Below are 27136 nucleotides of genomic sequence, written 5' to 3'. Positions count from 1 at the left end.
CATATAAGATATAAAACAAAATTATACATTTATTGTCAAGTTATTTAAAATGGAATAAATCTATAAAAAAGAAAAGGATATGCGTTTTTAAACTCCTATGCATCAAATCCATCAATTGACATGCCAAGATCGTACCAAATAATTTTCCAGCGTGTTCGTTGCTTAAGTCTTTTTTTGTTTACATTTTGTATGGCCAAATTTAATTGCAAAACAGTCATTTCTTAGCTCCTGCTCCTCAGTTATCGTTCCAATTCCAAAAGGACATGCATTTTCGTGCTTCTGGGCATCAAATCTAGCGAATTGCATACCAGGATATCCAGTATCGCAACAAAAATATTTTGATAAAAAATCAAGGGTCTGGGTCGCAAAAATTGGCCAAAAAACACAACTTGCTCCTTATCTCGGTAACTACAAGGACTACGAGGATGTCCTTTGGCATACAAGTAGTCCTCATTAAGAGCTATCAGAATATATAACTTAAAGGACGAAAGTCCTTACAGGAGCGGAGTAAATCGACATTTTCTGTATAGAGAAAAATGGCTATATCTCTGGAATCCTTTGCAGGATCAGGACGAAATTGATGCCAATCGATGCTGCTTTGAAAGGACTATCAACTGACTAAAGGACATCTGCATCGTCTTTGTAATTTCCGAGAAAACAAGGATTTTGTGATTTTCGGCATTTTTTCGTGCACCGTAGGCTGAAAATTTTCCACTGCATACTCTTGAGGGCCAAACAAAAAATCCAATACAGGCCTACGCAGGCAAAAACCATTGCATACTTTTGAGGTTACTTTGTGAAATGGGAACATTCTGGTTTGGCCGTTGTTGATCCTAATCCTGCAACTGATTGCCCGTTTCCAATACATTTTTCTGGGGTTATTTTAGCATTTATTTATTCATATTTAGATGATTTTTGCTACATTAATAAATGTCAATTGGTTGTTTTCTAAAATTTTACAATAGTTTCAACTAAATAAATAATAACAATTTATAAATATAATTCTCATATTGTTTTTCTCTCATTTATGCTGAGTTTTGTGAGTTTGTTTGTCCTCATGAGTTTACTCGATGTGTATTATTTGATTTTGATTTCACGTTCTTTGTAAAGAGTTGGTTTGATAAAGCCAAAAACAACTTATGAATTAAATAGAATCGGGTTATGCTAGCTAGCTTTAGAAAATAAAAGTTACGACTACAAATTGCAACGAAAACAAAAACTTACACAAGCTAAGATATTACGTACTATATGCAATAAATAAATACCTAACATATACACTTTTGTTCACAATGTTAATTATTTACAAAAAAAAAACAGCTGATTTTTGGGCGCAAAGCAACAAAAGAGAAACATTTACAATTGATTATTCTTTTGCTTATAGAGTTACAAAAAGTTTTGTTTGCTTTTGCTTATTAACTTGATTTATGGTATAACATACAATTATTGTTTTATTGTCTATTATTTTAAAGATGTGAGAAGCTCGACAGAAAACGATATTATAAGAAGAAGCGTCTGTTCTTTGTAGTGACCTCAAACTAAACTGTCGCTAGTCGCTTACTGTCTGCTCTATATAGAAATATATAGTATACTTAAATGTATGTGTACGCATATTGAAGATGCCTGTTTGACTTAAACCACATGCTACTACTATTTATGCCCAATAACTAGCGTAAAGCCCGCTGGGACTGACAGCGTTGGTCATTTGTTCAGCTTCAAGAGCTCTGCTGTCGGCGTTGATGCGCCGCTGCTGATCCCTGCTGCTGCTGTCACTAGCGTTGGCGCTGGCGCTGGTGCAATGCGTATGGGCTTGTGACGCTGCTGATTGAATAGACCATTAACCGAAGTCGAAGCTGTACTAGTGCTAAGCATCAAGTTAGCGCCACTTGCAAGCGCCTGACCAACGCTACTTGTCGCTGTTGAGCGCTTGCCTCGTGATATAACCGAGTTGTTGTTGCTGTTGTTAGTTGATGTGGGCTGCTGTAGTTGCTGTTGGCCAATTGGTGTTGCTGCTGCTGCTGCTGTGGCTTTTGCTGTTCCTGTCCCTGTGGCTGCTGCGGCTGAAATGTTATCCAACTCAGTCATTGCTTCTTGTATAGCCCGCTCTAGTTGCGAGTTCAATTTGCGGCTCCTTTGTGGGTTTTATACATTTTTTTTATGTGTGTGTGTGTTGTGGTATTTGGGGTTTCAATTTCAACATTATTTTGTATTGTGGGGTGTTGGGAATTTGTTTATGATGATGATATTGTTGTGTTTTTTTGCATATAATACACATAGGGTTATACACATCGATATACAGTTGCAGATATAGGCAGGTAGTGTTTTTTTTTTTTTTATTTTTGTTGTGTCAGCGCATAATATAAAAAAAGAAATAAGTTTATTAATTAGCGAAATGAAAATACAAATTTGTTAAATTATAATTTTAAATGCAATTCTAGCTACACTCAAAATACTAAAATCGAGCAAAATACATTAATAAATACTAGAAAAAAATAAATACAGCGCTACAAGGCTAAAAGAAGTGGCTAAAATAAATATTTAAGTAGAGTACAAGCAAAAGAGTTGGAATTATAAATTTTAACTATTTTAGCGTAATACAAATTAAAGTACAACTCGAACTAGTTGCTAAACTAAGGCTTAGTGTTCGGGGCTATATAAAAAACATTAAGTGCTTTGCATAAATAAAAGTTTTGGTTTATAATTTGGCAGCTACAACGCTTTTGGGTTCATCGCTACCTAACGAAATGTTCTGATCCTAGCTTCAATTCTCTCTCTCTCTCTCTTTCGCTTCAGCTCTTTAGTTAATGCTCACTTTCTGGTATCCTTTTGGGCCTTGTGATGCGCCTCCAAACCTTCGGAAAGGCTCTGCAGCGAATTGACTGTAATAAGCTCGGAGGAGGAGCGACCGCCGCCACCGAACCATTGCACCCAGACATGATCAAACTGCTGCGAGGGCGTGCAAACGCCATCGGGCATCTTAACGATTTTGCCGGGCCAGGCGGGATGCCCGCGCGCTGGTCCCCAAATGAGCTCGCCAATGGCGAATGTACGTGGTGGCAGCGCAGCTGAGGAGTTGGCAGGCAAGGCACGGGCCAAGGCGCGTGGTGCGCGACGCGTTCGCTTGTTCGCTTTGGTTGCTGCTGCTGCTGCTGCTTCGGTGGTGCTGGCAGGCGATTCTACGAAATGCACACACGGCACATTTATAAGGAATTCAAGGTGGTGTTGGTGGTACCCTCAACCCAGAAGCGTTAAGACAACAGAAAAGTTGCAAGCGAACAAAACATTGAAAGCACAAATAAATACAATGGGTGGGTGGGGTGTGGTTGTGTGGTGGGTGCAACAACTGTTTGTGACATGCAAGGTGTGTTAGCGGAGCTGGGGCGAATGGGGTGTGAGTGGTGCGCGTTTAGTGAATGGATGCAGTTAGCGTGTGCTGGGACATGACGTGAACCTGCTTACCCTGGTAGTCAATGCTAACTACTTTGTTGTTATGTATTGTATAAACGCTGGAATGATTATGGCTGTTGGGATTGGATGTTTGTTGCATAAGCGGACGACACTGCGATGAGCTCAATGATGAAGACGTGCTGCTGTTGTTGTTGCTGCTGCTAGTGCTGGTGGTGGTGGATGCAGTGCTTTGGGATGAGTAGTGCTGTTGGTTGTTGACCAAACGCATACCTTGTGCAATCAATTGGCTGTTGTCTGTTGTGGGCGCTTGGGATGTCACATGTATGCGTCGAATCTTCGCCTCCGCGGGCTTGTAAACGCTGATGGGCTGGCTGAACACATTGCTCTGGCAGTTGTTGGCTGTGTGCAAAAAAAAAAGGTTGAGCTTCAATTTAAGTGCAAGAGTTAGTTAAACTGGCGCTTACTTGGATCACAGTCTGTGCTGGAAGGTGACTGACGACTGCCAGCGCTTTGAGGAGAAATCGCTGCATCCGGCTCGGAGCTAGAAACGTACTGCACCTGCAAATTCAATGCGCAAAATATAACAAATTTTATATATTATATTACAAGTAATGCTTACCATATCGCTGCCGCTGCTGCGATGACTGGGCGGACGTTCAGGACTGCGTGGACTGCAGGTTGTTGTATCCGGTGGACTACCAGCAGTTAGCTGACGACTTGCATGCGTTTCAGTTACATAGCTCGCTTGTAAATTGAGCTGCTGCTGCTGCTGTTGTTGCTGTTGCTGCTGCAGCGGCTGCTGTTGCTGCTGTATCTGTATCGTAGCTGTAGGACTCGCTTGCACAAAGCTAGCGCCGCCTTGCTGCGCTGTGGGCATAACCAAACCCATATGCGTGCTATAGATTTGTCCTATAGGACTCAGCTGACCATTGGCGCCCACTAGATACTGCTGCCCACCAGTGCTGGGTGAAATGAACGAAGGTTTGCCCTGCGGCGAGGGCGTGCGCAACATTACGGAGCCCTGAGGCGTTAACAGACTTGTCGTTGGCATATTCTGTATTTGCAGCAGCGTTGCATCCGGTCCCATCACCAGCCCCGCAGGCATCAACAGCTGCTGTCCTATGAGATTCACCTGCTGCAAGATTTGGCCATTCTGCAGCAGCAGCTGTTGCGGCTGTGCCGTGCCAGCATTTGCTGGCTTATTCACTACAATGCCTTGTATGCCTGGACTAAGCTGAAATTGCTGTGGAAATTGCTGCTGCTGTTGTTGCTGCTGTGTAGCTGTGGATTGAGCTGCTGCTGCTGCATTTGCTGCTTGTTGCAGCAGCGCAGGCGCTTGGCTGGGTATGCTGGGCGAGATCTGTGGCGATAGTGTCTTGGCGGGTGAAACGCTCAGCTGCTGCTGCTGCTGCGGCGCTGGCGGCGGCGGCGTGCTGCTGATGGAATTCTTGCGCTTGCGTGGACGTCGCTTGCTCTCGGGTGAAGTTATGAGCGGCGCTGCTGGTTGTGGCATTGCCAGCAACTGCTGCTGCTGCTGCTGCTCCGCTGGCGCTGCTTGTTGCTGCACTATGTAGCCGCCATTGGGCAGCGTATTCAGCAGCACTGTCTGCGTCGGGTTGCCGCCATTCGCTTGACTTATATGCGTTAGTTGTCCCAGCTGATGATGCAGCAGCTTAGGCTGGCCAACTATGTAGCCAGCAGATTGAGACTGCGCGCGCTGCTGCTGCTGTTGCTGCTTGTTGTTGGCGGCGGGTATGACCAGCAGCTGTCCAGCTGAAGTCATAATCAGCTGCTGGCCGCCATTGGCATGCGCCATGGACTGCAGCTGGGCAACTGTGCTGGCTGGACGACTTATGCTGGCTGTAGTGGTGACAATGCTGCGACTTAGCTGCATGGACTGCGCCTGTGATTGCAGCTGCTGCTGCGGCGCTGGCTGTCGCGGCAGTGTTTGGCATTGCTGGCGCAGCAGACGCAGCTGCGCTTGGGAATGCGCCTGGCTGATGACTGGCGGCGGGCGCAGCTGCTGCTGCTGCTGCTGCGTGGGTAGCTTGGGTGAAGCAACTACAGGCAAACTTTTGCTCGAGTCCAGCGATTCTGTTGGCGAGGGCAAACTGTGGCGCGGGCTCTCGTGACTAGTGGAAATGGCGCCGACTTGCTCGGGCGCGCTGCTGCTCACGGGTGACTCCTGCGGCGCTGGCACCACAGTGACGCTGGTAATCTGCGGCTTTTGTGGACGCGCAAAGGCAGCGGCAGTGTCCACATGCAGCGAGTTGGGTGAAGCAGACGGCGCTGCCACTGGCAGCTGCAGCAACGTTGGCTCCAGTTCCCATTTGGCAATGCGTCGCACGCGCTGCCGCTGCTGCTGTTGCTGCGGCTGCTGCTGCTGTGGCTGTGAGCTATGCACAATGGATTCTTGTGGCAGCAGCTTGGCATTGGCGCTGACATTCAAACTGCATTGCAGCAGCGCCGTTTGCTGCTGCAAATAACCAGCGGGATCATCCTTAAAGTTTGGCTGCATGGCTAACACTGCTGCAGGTGTGGGCGTGGGCGTTGCTATGGGCGTGGCTGCAGCTGGCTTTATCACAGTTGCTGGCGCTGTAGCTTGACTAGTGACTGTATTAACAAGCGCAGGTGTGTTGTTGCTTCTTTTGCCATATTTCGCAGCATCAGCAGCATCTGCAATGGAAGCAAAATGTTAGCAAATCTGTTGGAATTAGCGATGCTAGCGGCGTTGACTTTAAAGTGCCCGCAACGTGTCCTCCATAGCACAGCAAAAAGGTCAAACCCCAGCCAGACGACAAAGAGAGAGAGAGAGCGACAGAGAGAAGCAAGAGATTGCCACAATAAAATCAAAACACTCGTACGTGCTAAGCAAACGGCAAAGGCAACGGCCAAAAGCGTTGCTCGCAATCAAAACAAATATAAACAGCAAATAGCTAAGACCAGACTTGAGCGACAATGTAAGACGCTGCATAGACCGATATCGCGCATACGCCGCTTAGCACATTAAAAGACCGTTTCTGCCTTTAACGCTACAGCGTCCAAAAAGGTTGCGTTGACCTTTGGCAAAAGTGTTGGGCGTATTACAACACAAATTGCAAATTTAGTAGCAAGCAAGTTGTGCAAATAAAAACTCAGCAGCAGCAGCATTTGCATATTTTTGAACACGCTCTTTAAATTTTATAGTTCGACTTGCTGTTTTTAAAGTCCGCCCCACTGTGTGCGCGACACTTGCTGCGAGGTCAGTGGGCGTGGCTGTGGTCGCAGCGCGATAAGCAAAAACGGTTTGCAAACTTTAGCGCACGCCCTTTTGTCTAAATTAACCTTTTCAATTGAAAAGTTTTTTCGCCCAAAACTCTGTTTGCGCCCAGCATTAGAAACAGTTGCGAGTTTCGGACCCTTTTGGCGTCAGTATCTCAAATTGAAATCCGAATTGCGAATTGCGTTGAATGCCACAAAAGATGAATTGAAAACCAGTGACAAAAGCACTCAAGCGCCACAGCCTGTGCGTCCAGGCAGCGCATTAAAGCCAGAACGAAGCTTATATACTCTAAAGTCAAAACTTGGCATTAACTCAAGTTGGCAAATTGGCTGCGAAAAGTTTTGCAATTGCTTTGGAGTTTGCCTGGGGGGGGGGGGGCGTAGGGCATTTGGCCAAAGTGTAAATTGTTGAACCAGGCATCTTGGTATTTAATAAACACAACATTTACTTGCAAGCGAGCGAGCCCCAGGGGAGCGCATGACATTCTAGTGCTAGCACACACACCGTTAAAGGTCCTTTGACTGGCCGCACAGCACAAAGGACGAAAATCAAAGCGCAAACAAACAAACAAAACGGAGCAACGTAAGCCAAAGTGTGAGCTTTTCGGAATGCAGCAGCAGCAAAAAGTAGGCGTGCCCGCAGCCCTTTTATTCCATGCTGTTGCCTGACTTAAGCTTGTTGAACTGCCACTCCCACTGCCCCCGTCTAACTGCCTTTGCTCTCTTTTTCACTCTGTGTGTGTGTGTGTGTGTGTGAGCTCCTGTTGCTTTCAATGCAAGCACACTCGCTTTATGATTGTCTAGGCAACGTTTGCCAAGCATTTTGCAGCAGTATTTCGATAAGCAAGTGGGGTATATCATTATTAAAGGTGTTATACATGAGCAAGTGTGAGTGCTGCTGCTGCACAACATGCTAACAAAGCTTAATATGCTTAGATTATGTCTATAGCTGCTTTAGTTGCTGAGAACTTGCAGCTCATACAGTCATAGTAGCTGCTGCATATGCGCAGCATGCAAACGTAGCTTACTATGCTTTAGTTATGTCGCCAGCTGTTGCAGTTGCTGAAATCTTGCAGCTCATACAGTCAAGTCGTGCATACCCTTTGTTTGTTAACTGCTGCTGTAGCTTTTGCAACGTTTGCTTTGCTTTTGTTTGGCATAAAAACTATGTACACACGCCCATTTCCACTTCCGCTGGCATTCAAATACTTTCAATGCTGAAAAATACTTTCAACTATCACTGGACGCATTCCTTGCCAAAGCTCCCATTGCTGCTGCTGCTGTGCACTTCGTTAGCGTTGCCATGGCAACATTGCTGGGGACTCAATTGCAGGCAGGCGCAGCGCTTTGAGTTTTAAGCCGCTTGATACATTTGATACACACATAAAAACTATATATATTTTACTGTTTATAATTGGAACTATGCCTAGTCTATATTGATTATATTACAAAACGTGTCGTGCACTCACCTTTGTTATTAAATTCATGTGTTGTCGCTGCTGTTGCTGCTGCTGTTGTTGTTGTTGTCGTTGTCAACATTGCTGTAAAAACATTACTGACAGCTGCTGTTGCTCCTGCTGGCGCTATGACATCCTTGACAGCCTGTCCTGATTCCAACATTTTACGCTGATGCGCACAAAGCGGCGGCGCTGACAGCAGCGAGTTCGCTTCATGGCCTGTTGACGCCGCTGCCGCCTTCATTGGCATATTTGGCACCTGTAATTAGACGAAAGTGCAAAAGTACAAATTAATTGAAATGTGCATATGATTTAATTCAAATTTCTGGTAGTTCAATTAGCATAGAACTCACACATGTAAGCCAATCAATCAGTTTATTGTCATTATTAAATACAACAAGCGTTTGATTGTGGAATTTATGCAAATGTCTACATCGGTTTTGCTTTGATTAGTGCGCCTGCTCCGCCTCAAGCATGACGAGGCCTAAAACCTTTTAAGGTGGCCTGGGCGCACCTTTTGTGCCATTTGCAATCGCAGCACAGCACACAACAGCAACAGCAACAGAACAGAAGGGAATTGCTTTATCGCTACCAATTTGGTAAGCAATTTGCGCTCACTCCATGCCCAGTGACCAAAGTTGGAGACATTGGGGACATTCTTGGCCGTATAAGTTCATATTGATGAGATGATGTTGCTGGCAGCAGCAAATAATCAAAGCTGTTGGCAGCTCAATTGCATGCCAGACACCACTCGATGAAGTCTTTTCATTAAGTTTATTTACATGCATAAGCTTGTAGCAAAGGCGCACCCAGAAGTTTATTAATTTTGCCACGCCCAGCAGCAAAGATAAACATCAAATGCGGCGCATACACATTCGCCCCAAATCTGACTTTACATAAACGACTTGGGAATCTGTAATTGTTGTTGTTGTTGTTGTTGCTCAAGTGTTTGTCTTTCAGTTGCCACTGCTGCTGTCTATTGCCACTTGTGACTGCCACAAAAAGCAAACATAATTTCAACTTTTCAAATGCCATAAAGCCGCAACACGTAGCACACACAGTCTCTGACTCTGTCGTCGTTGTTGCTGCAACAAAGAGCGAGCAGCATATTTTGCATTTGCCAACTGGGTCGTTCGTACTAGGGGCGTGGCTGCCAAGCTTTGCTCTTCAACTGTCTCTCTGTCTCTGCTGTGCCTGGCCCATGTAAATTATATGACAGCGACAATTCAAAATGCAGCAGCTCAGACAATACTTGTGCGCATAACAAGCGTGCCACATGCCTCAGCCTCAGCCTCAGAGTTGGATTGAAAATTATAGCAACGTACATTTAATTGTCATTTAATGAAAAAATAATTCAACAAAAGCCGCAGCACAAACTGTAAATTAAGCATGACATTAAATGAACATTTACGCTTCATTTTTATTTTTATGTGTGCATCGGAAATTATTGCAACAACCCTGAATGGCTTGTAATAATAATATTGAGTAACTATTAATAGCATTGCATGGCAGCGACACAGACACAGAGACAGACACAGAGACTGTAATTATTATATACATGAATACACAATTATTATTTTTTTTTAATAAACTTGGCAAGCTATAGCTCAAATTTGAACGTTAAAAAAAATATAAGAATAATGCAAATTAAATTTATATTAAAATGTAATATAATATGTGATAGACTGTGTTATGTAATAGCTCAAAGTTAAGTATTATTAACAAGTATACGCACTGTATATTAAAATCATAATATAAACTTAGGCACTCCATGGCAAAAGCTTTTATTATGATTAATTTAACGCTTAGCTAAATAAATAAATTCAAAATTAAATTAAAAAAATATATTAAAAGCAGCTTAAGCTCTCAATGTTATTAGCAATAAGTTAAACAAATTTTTTTTAAAGATTTTGCATAAATAAAGCTAAAAAATATGGAAATTAAATTCATATTAAAATGTAAAATAATTTAAGATAGACTCTGTCATGTAATAGCTCAAAGCTAATAAAATTAACCATAAAAATACGTTCTTCTGTTATTTACATTTATTAAAAACTGTAACAAATTGATATAGAATTCTATATATCTACACTTTATAGCGCATTTTAACCATCTGTTACTGATGTAGCTGTCAAATAATGCAAAAAGAATTCAAATTTTAATTACAACAGACCCTTTTGTTCTATTGACGGTTGATGTTTTATTTTTCGAATTGTTCAAATACATATTGCCTGGCAATTATATTCAGCATATGCAATTCTTTTATAAAGTATTGCACTCGCGTAATATGTGTACAATTAAATTTGAATATGGCATGTTTAAAACGCATTTTGCATAATTGACATATGAACTGTAGCTGTGTATTTGACAGTGGCGTAGTCAAGTAAGGAGGGGGCGGGGCGCAAGATAGAACGAGATGGGCGATTTGCTTATGTAAAACACGCAATAAAATGCCAAACGTTGTGCAGCAGCAGCAACAACAACAAAAGCAAAAGCATTGCACTTTTGTATGCATAATTGCGACGAAATTAAAACGAAATGTGCAGACGAACGAGCAGCAAGCAGTGGGGCGAGTCCGTTGGTCAGTGGGCGACACACGGCATGGCGAGCCGACTGAGATGTAGCATGCCACATGCCGCACACTCCACACTCCATACAATTGTAAAAATGTTGCTGGTGGATGTTGCCGTTGGGCAGGTGTGAAGCTTGTAGACAGGTGCTTGGCCGGTGTTAGATTTCAGTTGCATATTATAATGACCGTTGAGCGCCCGACGGGCGACAACTTTAATCCTTGTTGCCTGCCTGCCTGCCTGCCACGTTGCATGCAACCCCCTGCGAACGAGCGAACCGAGCCCCGGATGTGAGTAATCGCTCAGTCACGTCGCCGGAGCATTCATGACTGCGTCAAAGTCCTGCGGACATTGCTGTGCTGCAAGATTTCCGCTTAGCTTTTGCCTTAAACTTCACTCCACCCATGACCATGACGTAACTTGCAACGGAAGTGGGGCTAGGGCACTGTAGTGTGGCAGCAGCTTAGGTGACAAGGCAACGCATTTAAACTGTAAACTGTAAACTGCTATTGAATCACAAGCTGCAGCTGCTGTCGCTTCTGCTGTTGCTGCTGCTGCTGACTTTTTGCTAATTTCACGCATTCCATCAACTGCAACTGCAACTGCTGCTTGCCACGTCATTTAGCTAGTTGAAGTTCGAGCTGCCAGTCTGCCACATGTGGCAGCTGCATTCACTTCTCTCTCCCTTACATTTGTTAATGCCACGCTGTCTGCTCCCGTCGCGTTCAGCATTTAATTTGAGCTAATAAAGTTTCCATAAAAACCCGGCCAACTGACATGGCCGCGAAACAAACGAAAAGTACACACACTTAGCCAGAACTCAACTCCCCCCCTTTAAGCCCAAAACACTGAACTGCTGCGACGCTCGAAATTCAATTTCGCCTAAAATTGAAGTTGAAATTTTCTACGTCGCGCGTTTGGCTCTTCCTGCTCAGCATTTGGATTGGAGTGACGTGCAAATTACAGCAAACAACAAAATTTTCGTAAAGTGGTTAAGCTACAAGGGAGTTTGATGTGCTTGCTGCGCACTCTGTAAAGCAGCTAAAGGGAAAAGAGAGTAAGAGTTGAACAGTTGAAGATTTGATGCCATAGAATTTCGAACTCAAGCTCAAGCTTAACCAAAATTAGCTTCGAGTTGGTCTTAAGCAACACAAGTTACGCTTTTAGTTGTAAGGGATTTATTTTTGCATATCTTATGCTGAATGGTAGCAACTCTTTGTAGCCATAACTTAATATTCCAGCCATAAAAATCTCCTAAGTGCTATTTCTGCTACGATTTGGTTTAAGAGATTTCAAACTAAAATCTTTTGATATCTGTGGCAGCACTAAAAATGTTTTTGAGTCAAATTTATATTGGCTTAGCCTTCAAAGAGTTAAAGTCTATTCCCCTTTCTTCAAGAAACTCAACTACATAACTAGAGACAAGGCCTAAAGCTGTTCTACCCTTAACATTGGCAAACATGTTTGCAGTTCAATATCCAAACTCCAAAATAAATTGAACCCTTTTTTCGACTTTGGACTGTGTAAACATTTTTTACAATACAAACTTTGAATTGAATTCAAAGTTTACTATTCCATTTAGTCAACGTGACTTCTTTGCTCTGTAGCTTTTTGTTTTCTAGGGTATGCGAGACCAACTGACGCGCCTTTTGTCTCGTCCCAGTCCCACCTGACATCGCTTGGCCCAGTGCTAATTGTTTTAGTTGTTGCTGCTCCATGAATATGCTAAATTGTCTGCCGTGTTTTGCGTCATCCCAATGCACACGTCTTCTCTTTCGCTCGTTCCTGCGCTCGTTGAGCAAATGTTTATAAATGCAAATTGGCCGAAAAGTGCAGCAGCAACGACAACGCCACGTCACTTGTGTTTTTTTTTTTTTGTTTTTCGTCGACATGCTACGCTGCATTTGTTTATAAAAGGGACGACCCTTTCATGCGAGCGAGCGAACTCCAATTGAGAATTGAGAAACGGGCTAACTTGGCCCTGACATCTTTATGAGCCAGCCCAGTGGAGATTTACATGCATAAATAATTTTTGGAAAAACAACAAGCAGCAGCAGCTAACAAGCTAACAAACAACAAATTTATTTTACAAGCTACAAGTTTGGTTATAATTTTTAATTATTATTGAGCGTAGCGGCTATTGTTGCTATCGTGTTTAGCGCCTGACCTTCTCAAGTTTGTTGTTGTTATTGTTGTTTGTTTGCATTGAGCGTGCGACTCACACACACACACACACAAATACACGAACGAAGAGCGAACGAGGCCAGAGCTTTATTTGTTTGCTCACTAAAATGCGTGCAATGCTCTTAAACCAAATAGAACGCCAATGAAAATACTTGAGCTATGTAATATATTAAGACTATATACATGTGTGCGTGTGTGTGTGTGTGTGTGTGTGTGTAAGGGGAAAATCAATTTCAATTGTCTTGCTCAATTTGAAGTAAAAAAATGCGCAGTGCGCGTTGCTTTTATATTTCGTTTTGCACTTGCAATGGGCAATTTAAATTGCAAATAATTGTTTAATTATACGCAATTGCAATTGAAAACGTGTGTGTGTGTGAGCGCTTATCGCGTATGAGTATTATATTGCGCATACGTCATGTTGTAAATGTATTCATTATTAATAACAAACTTAGCCGCTGACTTTCAACAAACATGCACTTCTAGCTTAAATCTCACTTTCAAAACGCTTTCAAATAGCGGCCTGACAGCCAAAGCCAAAGCCATGTCAGTTACGTATACGCAACGCAAATCCGACTATGACTTTCACCACAAAAACAACAGCAAGAAATAAGTGTACGACTCTCTAACTAAACCCTAACCTACCACACCTCTTATAGAGACAGACAGACAGACAGACAGACTACAAAATGGCAATAATCAAAACAAAAAAGGTGAGCAAACAAATGAGCGAACGTAGACTTCATTATGGGGGCACATCAATCATTGCCAAAACGAAACGAAACGCAAGCCATGCCACAGCCACAGGCGAGCAGAGAGGGTGCGGGTTGCCTTATTGAGTTGAATGTGCCGTCGTCGACACACACAAAAAGCAAAGTTGCCACTTTGCCACAATGATGTGCAAGCTGAAGACAGAGACAGCAGAGAGCGTGCGAGCGAGAGCGAGAGGCATGGGCTGGAAGCTGTTGCCAAGACAGTCAATGACTTGTGGTCAGCGCGGAGCTGGCGCTGTGTAGAGGCGGCAGCTACTTCGGTGGCACAATAAAGTGTTTAGTAAACAAATTGCGGGCTGGCTTTTAATAATCTCAACGCAGCAGCAGCAGCAGCAGGAGCAGCTAGAGCGAACGCAGTTCGGATGAGCAAGCAACGTTCGTTGCTGTGGATATATTGGGGATAAGTTATAAGTGCATTGCACCGAAAAATCGATTGACGAACGCCACAAAGACGACAAACGTAGTGGTGAGAGCAAGCGCGTGTGTGTGGGTGTAAGCAAAGGACACATGTGTGTGTGTGTGCGGGCGTTGGCGCCGACGTCACGCAAAAACCAAAGAGAAACCATAAACTTAAATTAATGACCTCAGCGAGCTGCGGCGTCGGCGGCGACGACGTTGAAAGCTGAAACTGACTGCAGCAGTCAACAGAAGCCACAGAGAATAATATTGAACGTGTGTGCATATAAAGAAGCTGAAACTGAACTCAAGTCAGCCCCAGCCCCAGCCACATGGCCAACAGTTATAGCATGCGTGATTTACCGTTAACAGTTTTATGTTAAGCTGTTTTCATATTTCTTTAGCTGCTCCAATTGTAAGTGCATCTTATATTGCAAGCGATTTCACTGCGCACACTCACACACACACACAGATACACACACTTATATACAATTGCTTGTCAATTTGGAGCAAGACGACGGCAGATGGTCGGTCGGTCGGTTGGTTGGTCGCTTGGTTGGTTGGTTGGTTGGTTGGTTGGTTGGTCTGTCGGCCCGTTTTGGCCCCGCTGAGCGTTGCTTAAATGATTATGCAGTCGACGTCGACACGGCCGATTTGTTGTCAAACTGGTTTTACAAATATTTTTGCCGTTCCACCGACCCCACTACTGCCAACATCATCATCATCATCATCACAGCCAGCGCATTGTAGATTGGAGCAAGTTGCCAAGCCAAGCCAAGTGGTAGTTACATGGCTGCAACGCTCAGTGAAAGTCACTTGAATGCCGTTGCTGTTTACTTAACCCTCCCTTGCCCCCATCCCCATCCCCTGCCTTGCCCTCTCTTAATGCTCAAGCTAGTTGAGCTGAGTGCACATTCAATTTGGGTTTAGCGCTGGCTTTAGCCAATTATGACAAAGGCAACTTACCTCAGCATTAAAATCGAAAAAGTATTCCGGCCGCAGCGGACACGGCAATCCGCACTTGCAGGTACCTTGAGATAGTAAGTAGTCCCTTATTTGGTATTGCGAACGCAGAGTTTTGCCCGTGGGACTGCAATGCAAGAGAAAATAGAGCGTATTAGTTAAGATTCAATACAAAATTGCCCATAGTAAACATTTAAACAGTTTTCAATTTGTTGTTGAACCCCAAACTTAACATTAAGCAATGCAAGTGAAAAAAAACTTTAAAAATTAAGTTCTGTACAAGTAAAATATCAAAATAACCCATAGTAAATATTCTTAATCATTTGTTGTTATATGCAAATCACATTTTGAGCGTATTAATTAGCAATGGCTACTTAAAATTTAATTCAAGTTCAAATAAAGTAACAAAATTGCCCATAGTACACATGCTAATCAGTTGTTAATTTATTGTTCAACCATACACATTCAAGCATAATTAAAAGATAGCTTATTAGCTTTAAAAATGAAGTTCATTACAAGAAACGTATCTAAATAGCCCATAGTACATATTTTACATACCCCAAACATTGAAGCGCATTAATTAACATTGTCTGCCTAAAATTAAGTTCAATGCCAGTCAAGTGTGAAAATTGCCCATAGTACACACGCTTAATCAGTTGTCAATTTGTTGTATGCAAATCACAATTTGAACCCCAACAAGCATTGAAGCGTAATTAACCCATGATAGCTTAACAGAGTGCAAAGTGCTAGGCTAACAGCTCATTAACATAATGGACAAATGAAGCGCTTAACAGTCAATGTAAGCGCGCGTAGGCGGCATTAACATAACAATGTTAAAGCGACAGTTGAAAACGCGAGCGCGCACACACAGACAAACATTGCTAATCTCAATTATGTTAATGTAAATGTAAGTGTGTCTGTGTGTGTGCAGACAAGCTAATACCTATCAGAATTTGCTTGGCAGCTCGTTTTGATCGCATGTCACAAAAGTGCGCATAATTTAAACAGGTTTTTCACTTACAAGAGCAGCAGCGGAGAAGAGAGCACTTACACATACACACACTTGCATGTGTGTGTGTCTGTACTCCACGTGAGCTGTGGGGAGCTGAGAGACAATCACGTGATTTGCTTGTCAGACAGCATCAAACAATTCAATTTGCCTGTTGACTACTTAGCGCAAACAACTTACGCTTTGCCCTTTTGTTCTATAAAAATTTATGCAAATTTGAACGTTTTTTTTAGCAACAATTGTTAGCGCACAATACATGTGCGCAGTAACCCGTTTTTGTTTGTTAATAAAGGGCGCAAAATAACTCGAGTACGAAAACCAGTGAATCAAGTTTTCATTTCGGGGCCACGCATGACCGCAAATCAACTAGAGGGGTTCCAAAATGAAATCAACGCAAAATGCGAAAAATTAAACGCATATAAAAAAAAAAAAGAACTACAACAAGCATCATAAACGGCGTTGCTTATTAATTGTAAAGTGTGAGCCTGTTGAGAGAATCAAGGGCGCTGCTGCTGCTGCTGCGCTGCTGCTGCTGGTTCACGATAACGACGGCGAAGCAGCAGGAGCAGCAACAAGAGATTGCGCGCCTGTGTGTGTGTGGGAAATCTGAATAATGCATAAAGTGTGAAAGCAGCAAGGGCTGACTGAGGCTGAAGCAAAAAGCAGCCAAGCGACAATATAATTGAGCGCCAACAACAATAACTCCGGAGCTCAGCAACGAGTATGCGAGAATTGTCAATTGAGCGCTGAGGCCCATTGCAATTTACAGTCTCTGCCCATCAACAGAGAGCAAAGCTGCAAACACAGGCAACAACTAGAGCTGCCAATTGGCCAACTTGCAAACTGGTTTTTTGTTTTTTTTTACTAATATTAATTATATTTAACTACTTGCGTGGCCCTAAGCTGGAAAAATCGATGCCAAAGCCAATTGAATGAGCACATGATGAAGAGCAAACTTCAACTTTGATGAAAGAGAGTAGCGGAGTGCGAGTGAGAGAGCGAGAGCGACGACTTCATCTTATAGCTCAATTTGTATGCAAGTGGCGTGTGCAGTGTGGAGTCGGCTTAAGAGTTTCAGGCAACAATTACGTTAAACCAATTGACTGTTGGGTCTCTCGGCTCTCGGCTAAGCCTCAACGTTTGGCTCATTAAATATTTTTATTTACACAGAATGTGTTAATAGCATGAGTGCTGCCTGACTCAGACTTCGCTCGCTCTCTTTCGCTCCTTCACACACAGCTAACGAGTTAAATTAATTTCATAAATTACAAAGCCAAAGTGCCACAGCGACGCGCCTCAATATATAATAGCTTGTCTGTCAGTCAGTCCCTCCGTCTGTCCATCAGTCAGGTCTTGTTCAAAGTTTCACGCTTCTGTGACCTTGAGTGCACCCTCGAGCTTCAAGCGTCGAACGTCGCTCGGGCACAAAAGCCTGACTGCCGGTCTATTACTAAATTAATAATAGCCACAATGCCAAAGGCAATGGAGTGGCCACAATAGCTGAAGGACCTACGCCCGTGTCCCATAGATACAGCGTTAAGTGAAGTCCCACTGTGTGTGCTAAAACCTAATTACGTTGGTTACGCTTTAATCTACATAACATAAAACGCTCAAATGGTTTTTAAGCTTGGGTCAAGGGTAATTTATATCGATTGCAGCAAGTTGAAAAATCGATTCGAGCACGAAATAGTAACAAGCAATCAACTTAAATACAGCAGTAGACACAAGTATTTTGACAAAAATAAAGTGCAATACTGCTGTTTACATAAATTACTAGAAAATTTCATTCTAATTGGAACAAAATTTAAATATAAATATTTTTCAGCTACGCTAATTAGCTTATGTGTTTTAAATTAATGAATAATTAGCTCAAATTTATTTTAAAACGAACCTAACAAAAGCAAATTTAGGAGATAATAGCATTAGGATATATTTACTTTGTCATATAATTTTAAATAAAATAATTCCTATGTAAATTGGCTGAAAGATATTTTCTCCTAGCTTTACAAATTCACGTTATCATTATTTAATCAGATTTAGCGTGACTTTAGATGATTTTATTCGAATTTAAAGCACAAATTAAGATAAAATTTGAATAAACATTTTGATAGCTATACAACATTAGCTCTAATTTATTTAAATAAGAACTTAGTCAAGGTAACTTGCACAGTTGTTAGCTATGCTCAGATATTATCTCTGTCATAATGTCATAAATAAATTAATATTTTTAAAAAGATACTATAGTTATTGATTCTGCTTCACTTTGCAGACTAACGTTAACTTTAGCAAAACAGAACTAAACGTCGTTGCTTGCTGTTGGATTTGCACAAATTTGTTTGTCAAAATACTTATGCACACTCTAGTAGGTAAAAAACTGTAAATGCTAAAACTGCAGGCGACAGTGTAAAGGTAAAAAGAGAAAGAGAGAAAGGTAGACCGCCGACTGTTGAAGCAACCTACGCGCTTGGGCAAGAAGTCACATATTTACGAGTCTTTACTGTTTGAGTTGTGACTGTGCCAAACAATTCCGCATTCTTTTCAAATGCACAGACATATATAAGATATATAACTATAAGTTTTTGTCTGGCGGCCTTGCGGCAGTTTAGTCAACGTTACAGCTGCTGCTGCTGCCGCTTGTTGTTTTCATAGTTAATTTATGATTTATGTGCAATGCGCCTTTTGAATTTACTCTCTCGTCGACGCTGCTCTGTGGGCGGCCAATTGCATTTTGACCTGAAACATGACGGGTGACGTCCTCGTGCTTGTTCTCATTCCAACGAGTGTCCTCGCATGTCACGTTTGCGCAGATTTTTCGCGATACTATCGCTTGCGCAACAGTTATTGATTTACTTGCAACAAGGAGGCAAGATGTGTCGCCTTCCAAGAACTAGAACGTCGCATAAGTTGCAACAACAAGTTTTATTCAGTTCAGTTCAGCTCTGCTCTGTTGTCTTATCTAAAGCCAAAAGGGTAAAAGCTTTGCATAACAAAGAGCTGAGCCAAAGGGGTAAGATACAGACAGAAAATATTTTGTGAGTTTGCAACACGCAACTCGTAGCAGCTGCAACTGTCACCAACAATTGTTGTTGCTGACAAACGCTTAGAACCAGTTGAGCTCAATATAAAAGATACGTAAAACGCATTGAAATTTAGGTACTCAAATTTTTAGCTGGAAAAGCTAAGCCAATTGCTGCTTTACTTTAAGTCAATAACGCATTGCTTATCTGCAGAAAACAGAGCACACTACTCAACTCGTCGTAGCTTGGGGCACTTGGGGCTACCCTGGCTAACAATTATCCAGCAAATTTATTTACACGAGGCCAACAACGTTTGCTCCCCACAGTAGTCGCAACCGCCGTCAGTCAAAGAGAACAATTAAAAGTGCTTGAGAGCTCGCATTTCGACATACATAAGTATACCTAGTATTTGTGTAAATATTGTATTTGTGTTTGTAATTAAGTAGGCTTGATGATAACTCGCAGATAATGCTCAAGTACACAACGCCGAGTTTATTTTTTTTGTTGATTTTTCTGTTGCTGTTGAAATGTGAATGAGTTGGAATTGCGCTGACAAAACATTTGTACTAAAAGCGACGTGACTAGAGGCTAACTTAGTCTAAGCTGTGTGCCACCCACTTAAGGTAACATTCAGCGCACATTGGGGGCCCATCATTTCCCTCTCTCTCTCTCACTCTCTCTCTATAGAAAACAGGCATTTCCTGTTTGGCAAGTAAAAACAGTTTTATGGCTTCCAATATTGCAGACAATGCACTGAGATTTACAGATTGACTTTTTAGCAGTCAACTTTAGTAAATGTCATGTACAAAGAGAGAGAGAGCAAGAGAGTGAAGAGAGCGAGAGCGAGCGCGTCAGCGGGGGTGTTGAGTAAACTCACCTGATGTAGGCCACTTCATTGTTGTTGGTAAGTCGACGCCAGCCTGGAGCCAAATTGTAGTTGCAGTTATTGTTGTTGTTGTTATTGTTATTATTGTTGGTTTTAGCAACATTCTTTACATAAAACTGTTGCTGTTGCTGTTGATTGTTCTGACTCATTTGGCGCGCAGCAATTGTTGCTGGCATGCAGTGCGTGGCAGCAACAGTTGCAGCTGATTTTACAGGCAATCTTATCTGCGCCTGACGCAGCTTCACATGCTGTTGTTGCTGCTGCTGTTGTAATTGCGCTGGCGACACAAAAATTGGCGTATTGTGACGATGTTGTTGTTGTTGCTGCTGCTGCAGCCTGGCAACATTATTAGCTTGCAGCATGGTTGCGTTACCATTTACCAAACCAGCTGGTAAAATTTGTTGCTGCTGCTGTTGCTGTTGCAGTTGCTGTTGTTGCTGCTGCTGTTGCATGGCTGCATTTGTAGCGACCCGCGTTACAAATTTCGCTTGCTGCTGAAACAATCCGTTGACCTGCAGCACGCCAGCAACTGTCTCCACATTGCTAACAATATTCAATTTATGTTGTTGCTGCTGTTGTTGTTGTTGATGGTGGTGCTGCTGCTGCTGCTGTTGCAGCTGTTGGCCAGCGGATGCTGCAGCCATTTGCTGTTGCTCTTGTTGCGCGTTCAGTAGCAATCAATTTGGTGGGGGCTGCAAATTAACGGGCACCCATATTAAAACAAATTCGCTTGCTTTGCTTTTGTCATTTTAAAAGCTGACTAATGCACATACACATACAAATTTGCTTATACACACACACACACACACGCATGTAAATTAGGTACGTTTCACTGCCCTTGCACACACACACACACATAGCCACGAACAAAGCACACAGCTGCTCGTTGTCTTTGTTTTTTGCTCTGTTCTCACCTTTTAACGCAATTTTCGTTTGGCTCATTTGCCAACATATTCAATTAATTTGAGTTATTTTGTAAGCGAGTCGTGTATTGCTGTTAAAAAAATATATTTATTACTGTTGCTGTCGCGCGTTTTTAAACACTTAATTTCACTTTTGTTTTTCTTTTTTTTTATTATTTTACAACGTTTTCTTGTTTGTAATAACGCAACGACTTTTGTATTGTTGAATTGCTGCTTTGGCTGCTGCTCTTGTTGTTGTTGCTGCTGCTGCTGCTTTTTTATACAATCTGCTGCTCATGACTTCATTTGGAATTCAGAAAACGAACGAAACAGAGAGCGCGGAGAGCGCGCAGCGCGTGAATGTAGGTGAATGGAGCAGACAACGACAACGAGACTACAAACTACGAAGGGGAGCAGCAGTGGGTGGGTAAGGGGAGGCAGAGGCGAGCAGCAGCAGTTGAGAACGTTTTAGAGCAAAGCGAGCGAATGTTGCTCAACGCAGCAACAAAACGTTTTGTTGTTTGTATTTGAGTATATTAAAATTAAAGAAAAACGAAACACAACAATATTGTTCTGCTTAAAAAATTATTATGCGCGTAAAGCAGAACAGTTTGCCAGACGTTGTTGTCACTTTTAAATATACACGCACACACTTATGCATATGTAATATGTAGCAATGTTGTGTATATAATTAAATGCTCATGTGTGGACACCACCTGCCCTAGAGTTATGCTCTAATGACTATAATGAGCCTACTATACAACAAGGGAAACAAATACACACACACATACATATATACATATTTAGTAGTATTACACGCACACTTTTATAATACGTAAAGTGACCTAAAACGCTTATCTTGCATTTCACATGCGCTTTTTTTTCTTTTTGGCAGCTGCACTTACACACACATACACAGAGATACACATGCATATGTTTATTTTACTTTAAGCATTTGGTTACTCGTTTTTGGCAAAACTTATTTATTAATTTTATTATGCTCTTATCAGCATATTCATTGCTCACATTCGTTTTGTTTACAATTTTATAGCCAGCGGTACGCATTTTATTTTGTTAAACATCAGTGTGTTTAAGCCACAAAGTCAGAGCCCACAACAAATTCTCTTGCGCCCCTGTTGTGGTTGTATTCGTTAGATAATATTAAAGTTATGCTAGTCGCAACACGCACACGCCACTTCTATTGTATTTTCTTAACTGCCGACTTTAGATTTCTCCGCTGGCCAGTCGCATCACAACTGTTTTGTATACTGTGTTTGACAGCACTTGTATTTTCATTTTGCAGCACTGTCAGTTACATGGCATTACCATGTCAACAAATAAACTAAGCATCGATATTTTAAGTATATTTTGTAGAAAGGCTGCATCACAGCTGTTTTAATGCTGAGTTTGCAACACTGTCTGCTCAATGGCATTACCATGTCAACATTGATACTTCGAGTATGAATTTTTAAGATTAATTTTACGGAGCGCAAAAATTTTGGGTAGCAGTTACAAGAGTTGTTTATTTTTTTGTAAATCCATGTGGTTTAAATCGTGCGAGCGGGAAGAGGCAAAGATCGAACTCTCTTAGAGCGGGAGAACCGCGCTCGAGCTCGACTCAAACTATGAGCTCGTATGCGTTCGCGTCAAATTGTATGAGTTCGACTAAAATGAACCATTGAACCTTCGTTCAGTTTTGATGAGCGTGCTAATCGAACTTGTTCTGATTGTTTCGATATCTAAACAAAACGCGCGCCGGTAACAAGTTGCTAAATTAATGGCTTGCAATTAAATTGCTAAATATATTAATTATTAGCCATGTCTAGCTCTACAATAAATAGTTGCAAACTAATGCTGCTTGGCCGCTGCCTGCGCGCCTTGTCTTTTAGCGTGGGCATACAGTTTCTGTTGTTGACTGTTTTCCTGTTGCTCGTTAATTTTCAAGTGCTGCATCCGCTGCACTGGGTGGTGAGCACATTTAGCTTGGTCTGCAGCTTGTACACTTGGTTTGCAAGCATACCCTTAATAGGCGCTGTGATCTTCTATGGATTGTCGCTCTCCCAGCAGTATCTTGCCGAACGTCGCTACCACGCTACACGCTATCGCTGGTTATTGCACAATGGACCTAGAAAGTTATTGTTCCTCTCCGCGCACTTGCTGTTTGGCTATCTAACTGCCTGGCTGTATACGGGCTATTTGAATACGGACTATAGGTAAGCATAACAAGCTATAGAAACAACAGGTTGATTTAAGTTTTCTTTCAGTAATTTGACGTACAAGTGCTATGGCCAGGATTGTCTGAGCTCCTACCATGTGTATCTGCTGGGCATGGGTATAACCGCTGGCTGTTATTACTTTGTGACCAGGCATATGCGTCAAGAGGTGTCGCTAGACTTTGCCATTGTGGAGCTTTCACGAACGGAAAAACTGCGTGAAGTGCTATACAAGACGCTGCTCATGGCGCCCATTAAATCGCTAGTGCCGACGCTAAGCTACTCCTTAGTCTTCTGGCTGTTGAGTCCATTCTTCAATCAGCGTCTCAGCCTGCTGTTGGGCGTGGATGCGGATGATAGGTTATCCAGCGTTTGGCAAATGCTTAGCAGCGTTCGTTTGCTGTTCTACGGTTGGTTGCTCACCACTCAAATCTTGAGCAATATGCATCTTATGCAACGTCTTTATGCCATGCTTCTAACGGAGCGGCTGCCGCTGGTGGTGGCCAGGCAACGCTTGGATGCTGGTGAAGTGACTATTGCGGGTGCTTTGGGATTGAGCAATGCGTATGTGGTGCAGTGTCTAGCGGCCCATCTGATCTTTAAGTTGTCGCAACGCAAGAATTCTTTGGCACGCTTGGAATACTTTCAATTGACAGAGCCAGGTAATCGTCCTGTAAATTGGCGTGCACTTTGCGATCAATATCTAAGCATTGTGGGCGGCTATACCGATGAGCTTGCCAACGCCGTGGAGCAACTTTTATCGGTCAAGGGGAAAAGGGAACAGGGACTGGCTCAGAACGATGTCAATGGGACAATGCTTGCCGAAAAGCTGATGCTGCGTCAATACAATGCAATGCATGGCATACGCCAGGCTGTCTCGCCACCACGCAATCTCCCACAGCAACAATGGACGCAGGACGGCGTGCGTCATATGCCCAACTGGTGCGAACGCGTCTCGCAGCAATTGGAAGCTGCTATGCAAGGCTTAATAAAAAGCATACCGGGCATTGTTTATTTGTTTATGGAACCGGAGCATGCCAAGTGCTTATATCTGCTGGAGCACTCGCTGCCCATAATTTGGTTAACGCAGGCATTGTCTCACATCTGCGCCGCTTCACTCAATGAGGATCGCTTTGGCGTAGTGCAGGATGACTTGGCAGGCATTATACGCGCGCAGTATCGACTCAAATGTGAGCTGGATAAACTAAGCGGCGCCTTGATTACACATCGACTGAGCAGCTCTGGCTTTAATCTCTTGGTCCGTGCTGTGCGCCGCAGTCTTTACAATATTTGCCATGCCTTCCAGGACTATCTGCCTGAACTGTTGAAGGACTCCACGGATAAATCAGAGCTTCATCAGCTGCAAGCATTTATACAGCTAGGTTAGGCGCAGCCATATTCACCTCATTATTATCCTCATTAAATGTAAGCACAAAGTTTCATTTTCATTTCCATCTCATTATTTAGCTTTTTGTCAGCGGTAACAATTAAAAAATTAATAAATACAAGTTAAAATGTACACACTTAATGACTTTTGACCTAACTAGCATTTGTTCAATGTTCCTCCATTGCCAAGACGTACAAGATCATCGCTATGGCGTACAGGAGCTGCGTCAAGTCCTGCTCCCAGCGCCGCGGACGTCATTTGGCTGGCAACACTACAGCCTCTGCTTGGGTTACAGCCTGTCCTAGCGACTCCTCCAAGTTGCCTGCTAGCACATCAATCTGCTGTAGCGCTGCCTTGGCTTGACGATCGCGGCCGTCTATGAAGATTTGTGTTTGTAGAAAGTGTAGAGCTCGGAAGGCCATGCCACCCTGAGGATCATAGAAGCCTTCGTAGCCCTTGGGGTTACGTGCGCTGGCACTCTGATCTGGCGTGCTGGGATCAAAGGGCACATACTCCTGTATCGGCTCCTTGTGCCAGCGGAAAATGTTGCGTGAGTCTAAAAATTTCAATTATTACTTTAAAGTTTCACTACTTGTTGACTGAGCACTAACCCAAGTCCGCCAGTACTCGCGTCATTTCGCGTATTTGTGCATCCTGCCGCTCTAGGCGAAAGTTCATCTCAGTTAGCGTAGTGGTTAACTGCATCTTTTCCATCTCCATCGCTTCAGTTTTTTTATTCTCTTTTATTGACTGACGCGAGTATTCAAATATTAACAGTCCCGCTCCAATTGCGAATATTATAAACTCTCCCAGTAGATTAGCGCCCAGCTCTATAGCCATTGCCTCATTCAAGGGCGGCACAGTGACAGGTCTGCCCAAATTCAGCGCCCACATCTTGGTCTTGACCTCCACCCAATTGTAAACTAGTTAAATAAAGAATTAACATTCATTTAAAGTTATTAATAATTGTGTTATGCTTACATTGAGCCGGCGGCATGCAAACATATTTTCTGAAGAGAGGACTCGACTTGGCATTGGACTTAAGTACATTGGCAATGGGCTTGCTAATCTGCTTTATAGCCAAAACGCCAAGCTTGGCCGCTGGGAAGACTCCAATAACCATGGCGTTGCTTTTTTATTCCTCAGCGATTACAAAATCTCAGTACTTAAAAGAAAAGATAATTATTTTATTGTAATCGACAAGCTTTTAAACAGCTGTTACTTAACCGATACATAAACTGTGTATATCGATAGCGCGTGCGCGTGCTTTTAGTTACACTGTACAGCGAGTAATTTCATTCACATTCACAACGCGTTTTGCGCTCAAGGATAAGTCTATTGATTTCTTTTAGTTCTCGCTCCTGCCAGTCAAGCTGTTTATGTAATGTGCTTATCTGATCGTCAAGCAACTCTTTTCTTTTATGATGCTTCTCGTGCTTCTTTCGGTCCTTCTCCGCTTGCCTAAAAAACCGTTATTTATTTGAAAATTTTAAGCGTTACGCATTTGGTTATACAAGCTCACCTGGATAATTCAAAGAATAGTAGATATACACTGAGGGAAATCACAAATACTTCTGCCATAAGGTTAGCCCCCAGATCAGTGGCCATAGAGTCAGTTAGTTTCGGTATTCGTTTCGGCTGTGGAAGTCGTAACATACGCATTTTTAATCTAACCTCAAGTTTGTGCACCAACTGACCCGTAGGTATGCATATTAGAGTTTTAAACAATGGATTGGTTTTCGCTATTTGTTTAACCACCTTGCTTACAGGTGTAGCAATTTGTTTAAGTCCTAGTAAAGTAATTTTTCCTATGGGATATGCGCCAATCACCATTTTTTTGTGTTATTGACAAAAAGTGTGCAACTGTTGAAAATTTTTATTGAATTTTACTGAATGAAAAATACCAGACTAAAATGTTATAAATAAATAAAAGGAATCTATCAGCTGTCAATCTAGTTCCCGTAGCTTTTGCTTCAGATAGTTTATCTCCTCGGATTGGCTCTTAACGCGTTCAGTGAGTGTAAATATTTCATTTTTCAACTTTTCTTTATTGATTCTGTGCCTCTCATGCTTTTCATGATCTTTTCTACCCTGTCTGGAATTAATATTGAATAATACTGGGATTAACTTTAAAGTTTCTACACCTACCGAATGAACTCTGTTAAAATTAAGATCACGCCACTTAAGAAGACAACCATTTCACCAACAATATTACTACCCATTTCTATGCTCATGGCTTCCGTCAAGGGTGGTACTCTTTTTGGCTGCGGCAAGCCTAACATCCACATTTTTGATCTTACCTCACACCAGTGTAATGCTAGAGATAGGATTATAATTTGAAATAATAATTTGACGTTGCCACTTACCTTGTGCTGGTGGCGTTGCAACATAGTTTTTAAACAAAGGATTTTTCTGAGCAGTACGTTTGATGGCCCGAGTGATAGGCTTGCTTATTTGCTTAACGGCTAAAACGCCAAGCTTGGCAATGGGGAAGCCAGCCACCATTTCAAGCTTACGATTTAAACCAGGAATTTTTAGTGCCGAACATAACTGATAAAAAGTAGCTCACTTTGTTAAAACTTTGAATAAATGTACATTTGGCGCGCTCAACTCGTTACTCGATTAACCAATTGGCAAGAAATTATCGAACGCTGCTGAGCAAGCCTGACATACAGATAACGATTAGCTGTAACGATTAGCAACTATCGGACTTGCT

General features: G+C 42.5%; 5 protein-coding genes across 15 annotated transcripts; 1 reads left to right on the top strand and 4 right to left on the bottom strand.

The window, feature by feature from the left end:
- Window positions 1-938: 938 nt before the first annotated feature.
- Window positions 939-22063, bottom strand: LOC108603703 (polycomb protein Asx). 8 transcript variants are annotated; one of them, XM_017992736.1, is made up of 10 exons: window positions 21847-22063; window positions 20833-20912; window positions 19910-20610; window positions 15010-15133; window positions 8136-8382; window positions 4025-6081; window positions 3870-3963; window positions 3457-3804; window positions 2810-3173; window positions 939-2128 (listed from the first exon to the last, which is right to left on the bottom strand). In XM_017992736.1, the coding sequence occupies exons 3-10, from the start codon at window positions 20560-20562 to the stop codon at window positions 1699-1701; spliced, it is 4317 nt and encodes a 1438-aa protein (XP_017848225.1). In that variant the 5' UTR covers window positions 20563-20610; window positions 20833-20912; window positions 21847-22063; the 3' UTR covers window positions 939-1698. The 8 variants fall into 8 exon arrangements, with proteins under 8 accessions (XP_017848225.1, XP_017848224.1, XP_017848226.1 ...); XM_017992735.1 differs by having other exon boundaries at window positions 19910-20912; XM_017992737.1 differs by lacking the exon at window positions 20833-20912.
- A 444-nt stretch (window positions 22064-22507) lies between these two features.
- LOC108604490 (nucleoporin Ndc1) lies at window positions 22508-24438 on the top strand. The gene is made up of 2 exons (XM_017993982.1): window positions 22508-23033; window positions 23085-24438. The coding sequence occupies exons 1-2, from the start codon at window positions 22639-22641 to the stop codon at window positions 24418-24420; spliced, it is 1731 nt and encodes a 576-aa protein (XP_017849471.1). The 5' UTR covers window positions 22508-22638; the 3' UTR covers window positions 24421-24438.
- Window positions 24439-24480: 42 nt separating this feature from the next.
- Window positions 24481-25739, bottom strand: LOC108604491 (putative OPA3-like protein CG13603). Of its 2 annotated transcripts, none has more exons than XM_017993984.1 (4): window positions 25648-25739; window positions 25402-25585; window positions 25032-25343; window positions 24481-24976 (listed from the first exon to the last, which is right to left on the bottom strand). In XM_017993984.1, exons 2-4 carry the CDS (start codon window positions 25541-25543, stop codon window positions 24675-24677), a joined length of 756 nt encoding a protein of 251 aa, XP_017849473.1. In that variant the 5' UTR covers window positions 25544-25585; window positions 25648-25739; the 3' UTR covers window positions 24481-24674. The 2 variants fall into 2 exon arrangements, with proteins under 2 accessions (XP_017849473.1, XP_017849472.1); XM_017993983.1 differs by having other exon boundaries at window positions 25643-25734.
- Window positions 25499-26325, bottom strand: LOC117134855 (putative OPA3-like protein CG43998). Of its 3 annotated transcripts, none has more exons than XR_004458882.1 (3): window positions 25943-26325; window positions 25648-25881; window positions 25499-25585 (listed from the first exon to the last, which is right to left on the bottom strand). XR_004458882.1 is itself a non-coding variant. In XM_033294075.1 (2 exons), exons 1-2 carry the CDS (start codon window positions 26251-26253, stop codon window positions 25716-25718), a joined length of 477 nt encoding a protein of 158 aa, XP_033149966.1. In that variant the 5' UTR covers window positions 26254-26325; the 3' UTR covers window positions 25616-25715. The 3 variants fall into 3 exon arrangements, 1 of the variants encoding a protein (XP_033149966.1); XR_004458881.1 differs by having other exon boundaries at window positions 25503-25585; window positions 25643-25881; XM_033294075.1 differs by lacking the exon at window positions 25499-25585 and having other exon boundaries at window positions 25616-25881.
- Window positions 26296-26994, bottom strand: LOC108604492 (putative OPA3-like protein CG13603). Its single transcript, XM_017993985.2, has 3 exons — window positions 26787-26994; window positions 26569-26737; window positions 26296-26515 (listed from the first exon to the last, which is right to left on the bottom strand). The coding sequence occupies exons 1-3, from the start codon at window positions 26923-26925 to the stop codon at window positions 26368-26370; spliced, it is 456 nt and encodes a 151-aa protein (XP_017849474.1). The 5' UTR covers window positions 26926-26994; the 3' UTR covers window positions 26296-26367.
- Between the last annotated feature and the right edge of the window lie 142 nt (window positions 26995-27136).

This window comes from Drosophila busckii, chromosome 3R (genome assembly GCF_011750605.1).
Source record: "Drosophila busckii strain San Diego stock center, stock number 13000-0081.31 chromosome 3R, ASM1175060v1, whole genome shotgun sequence".
Classification (NCBI taxonomy): Eukaryota; Metazoa; Arthropoda; class Insecta; order Diptera; family Drosophilidae; genus Drosophila; species Drosophila busckii.
Note: the sequence above shows the minus strand (reverse complement) of the source record. Positions and strands in the feature narration are given on the sequence as shown.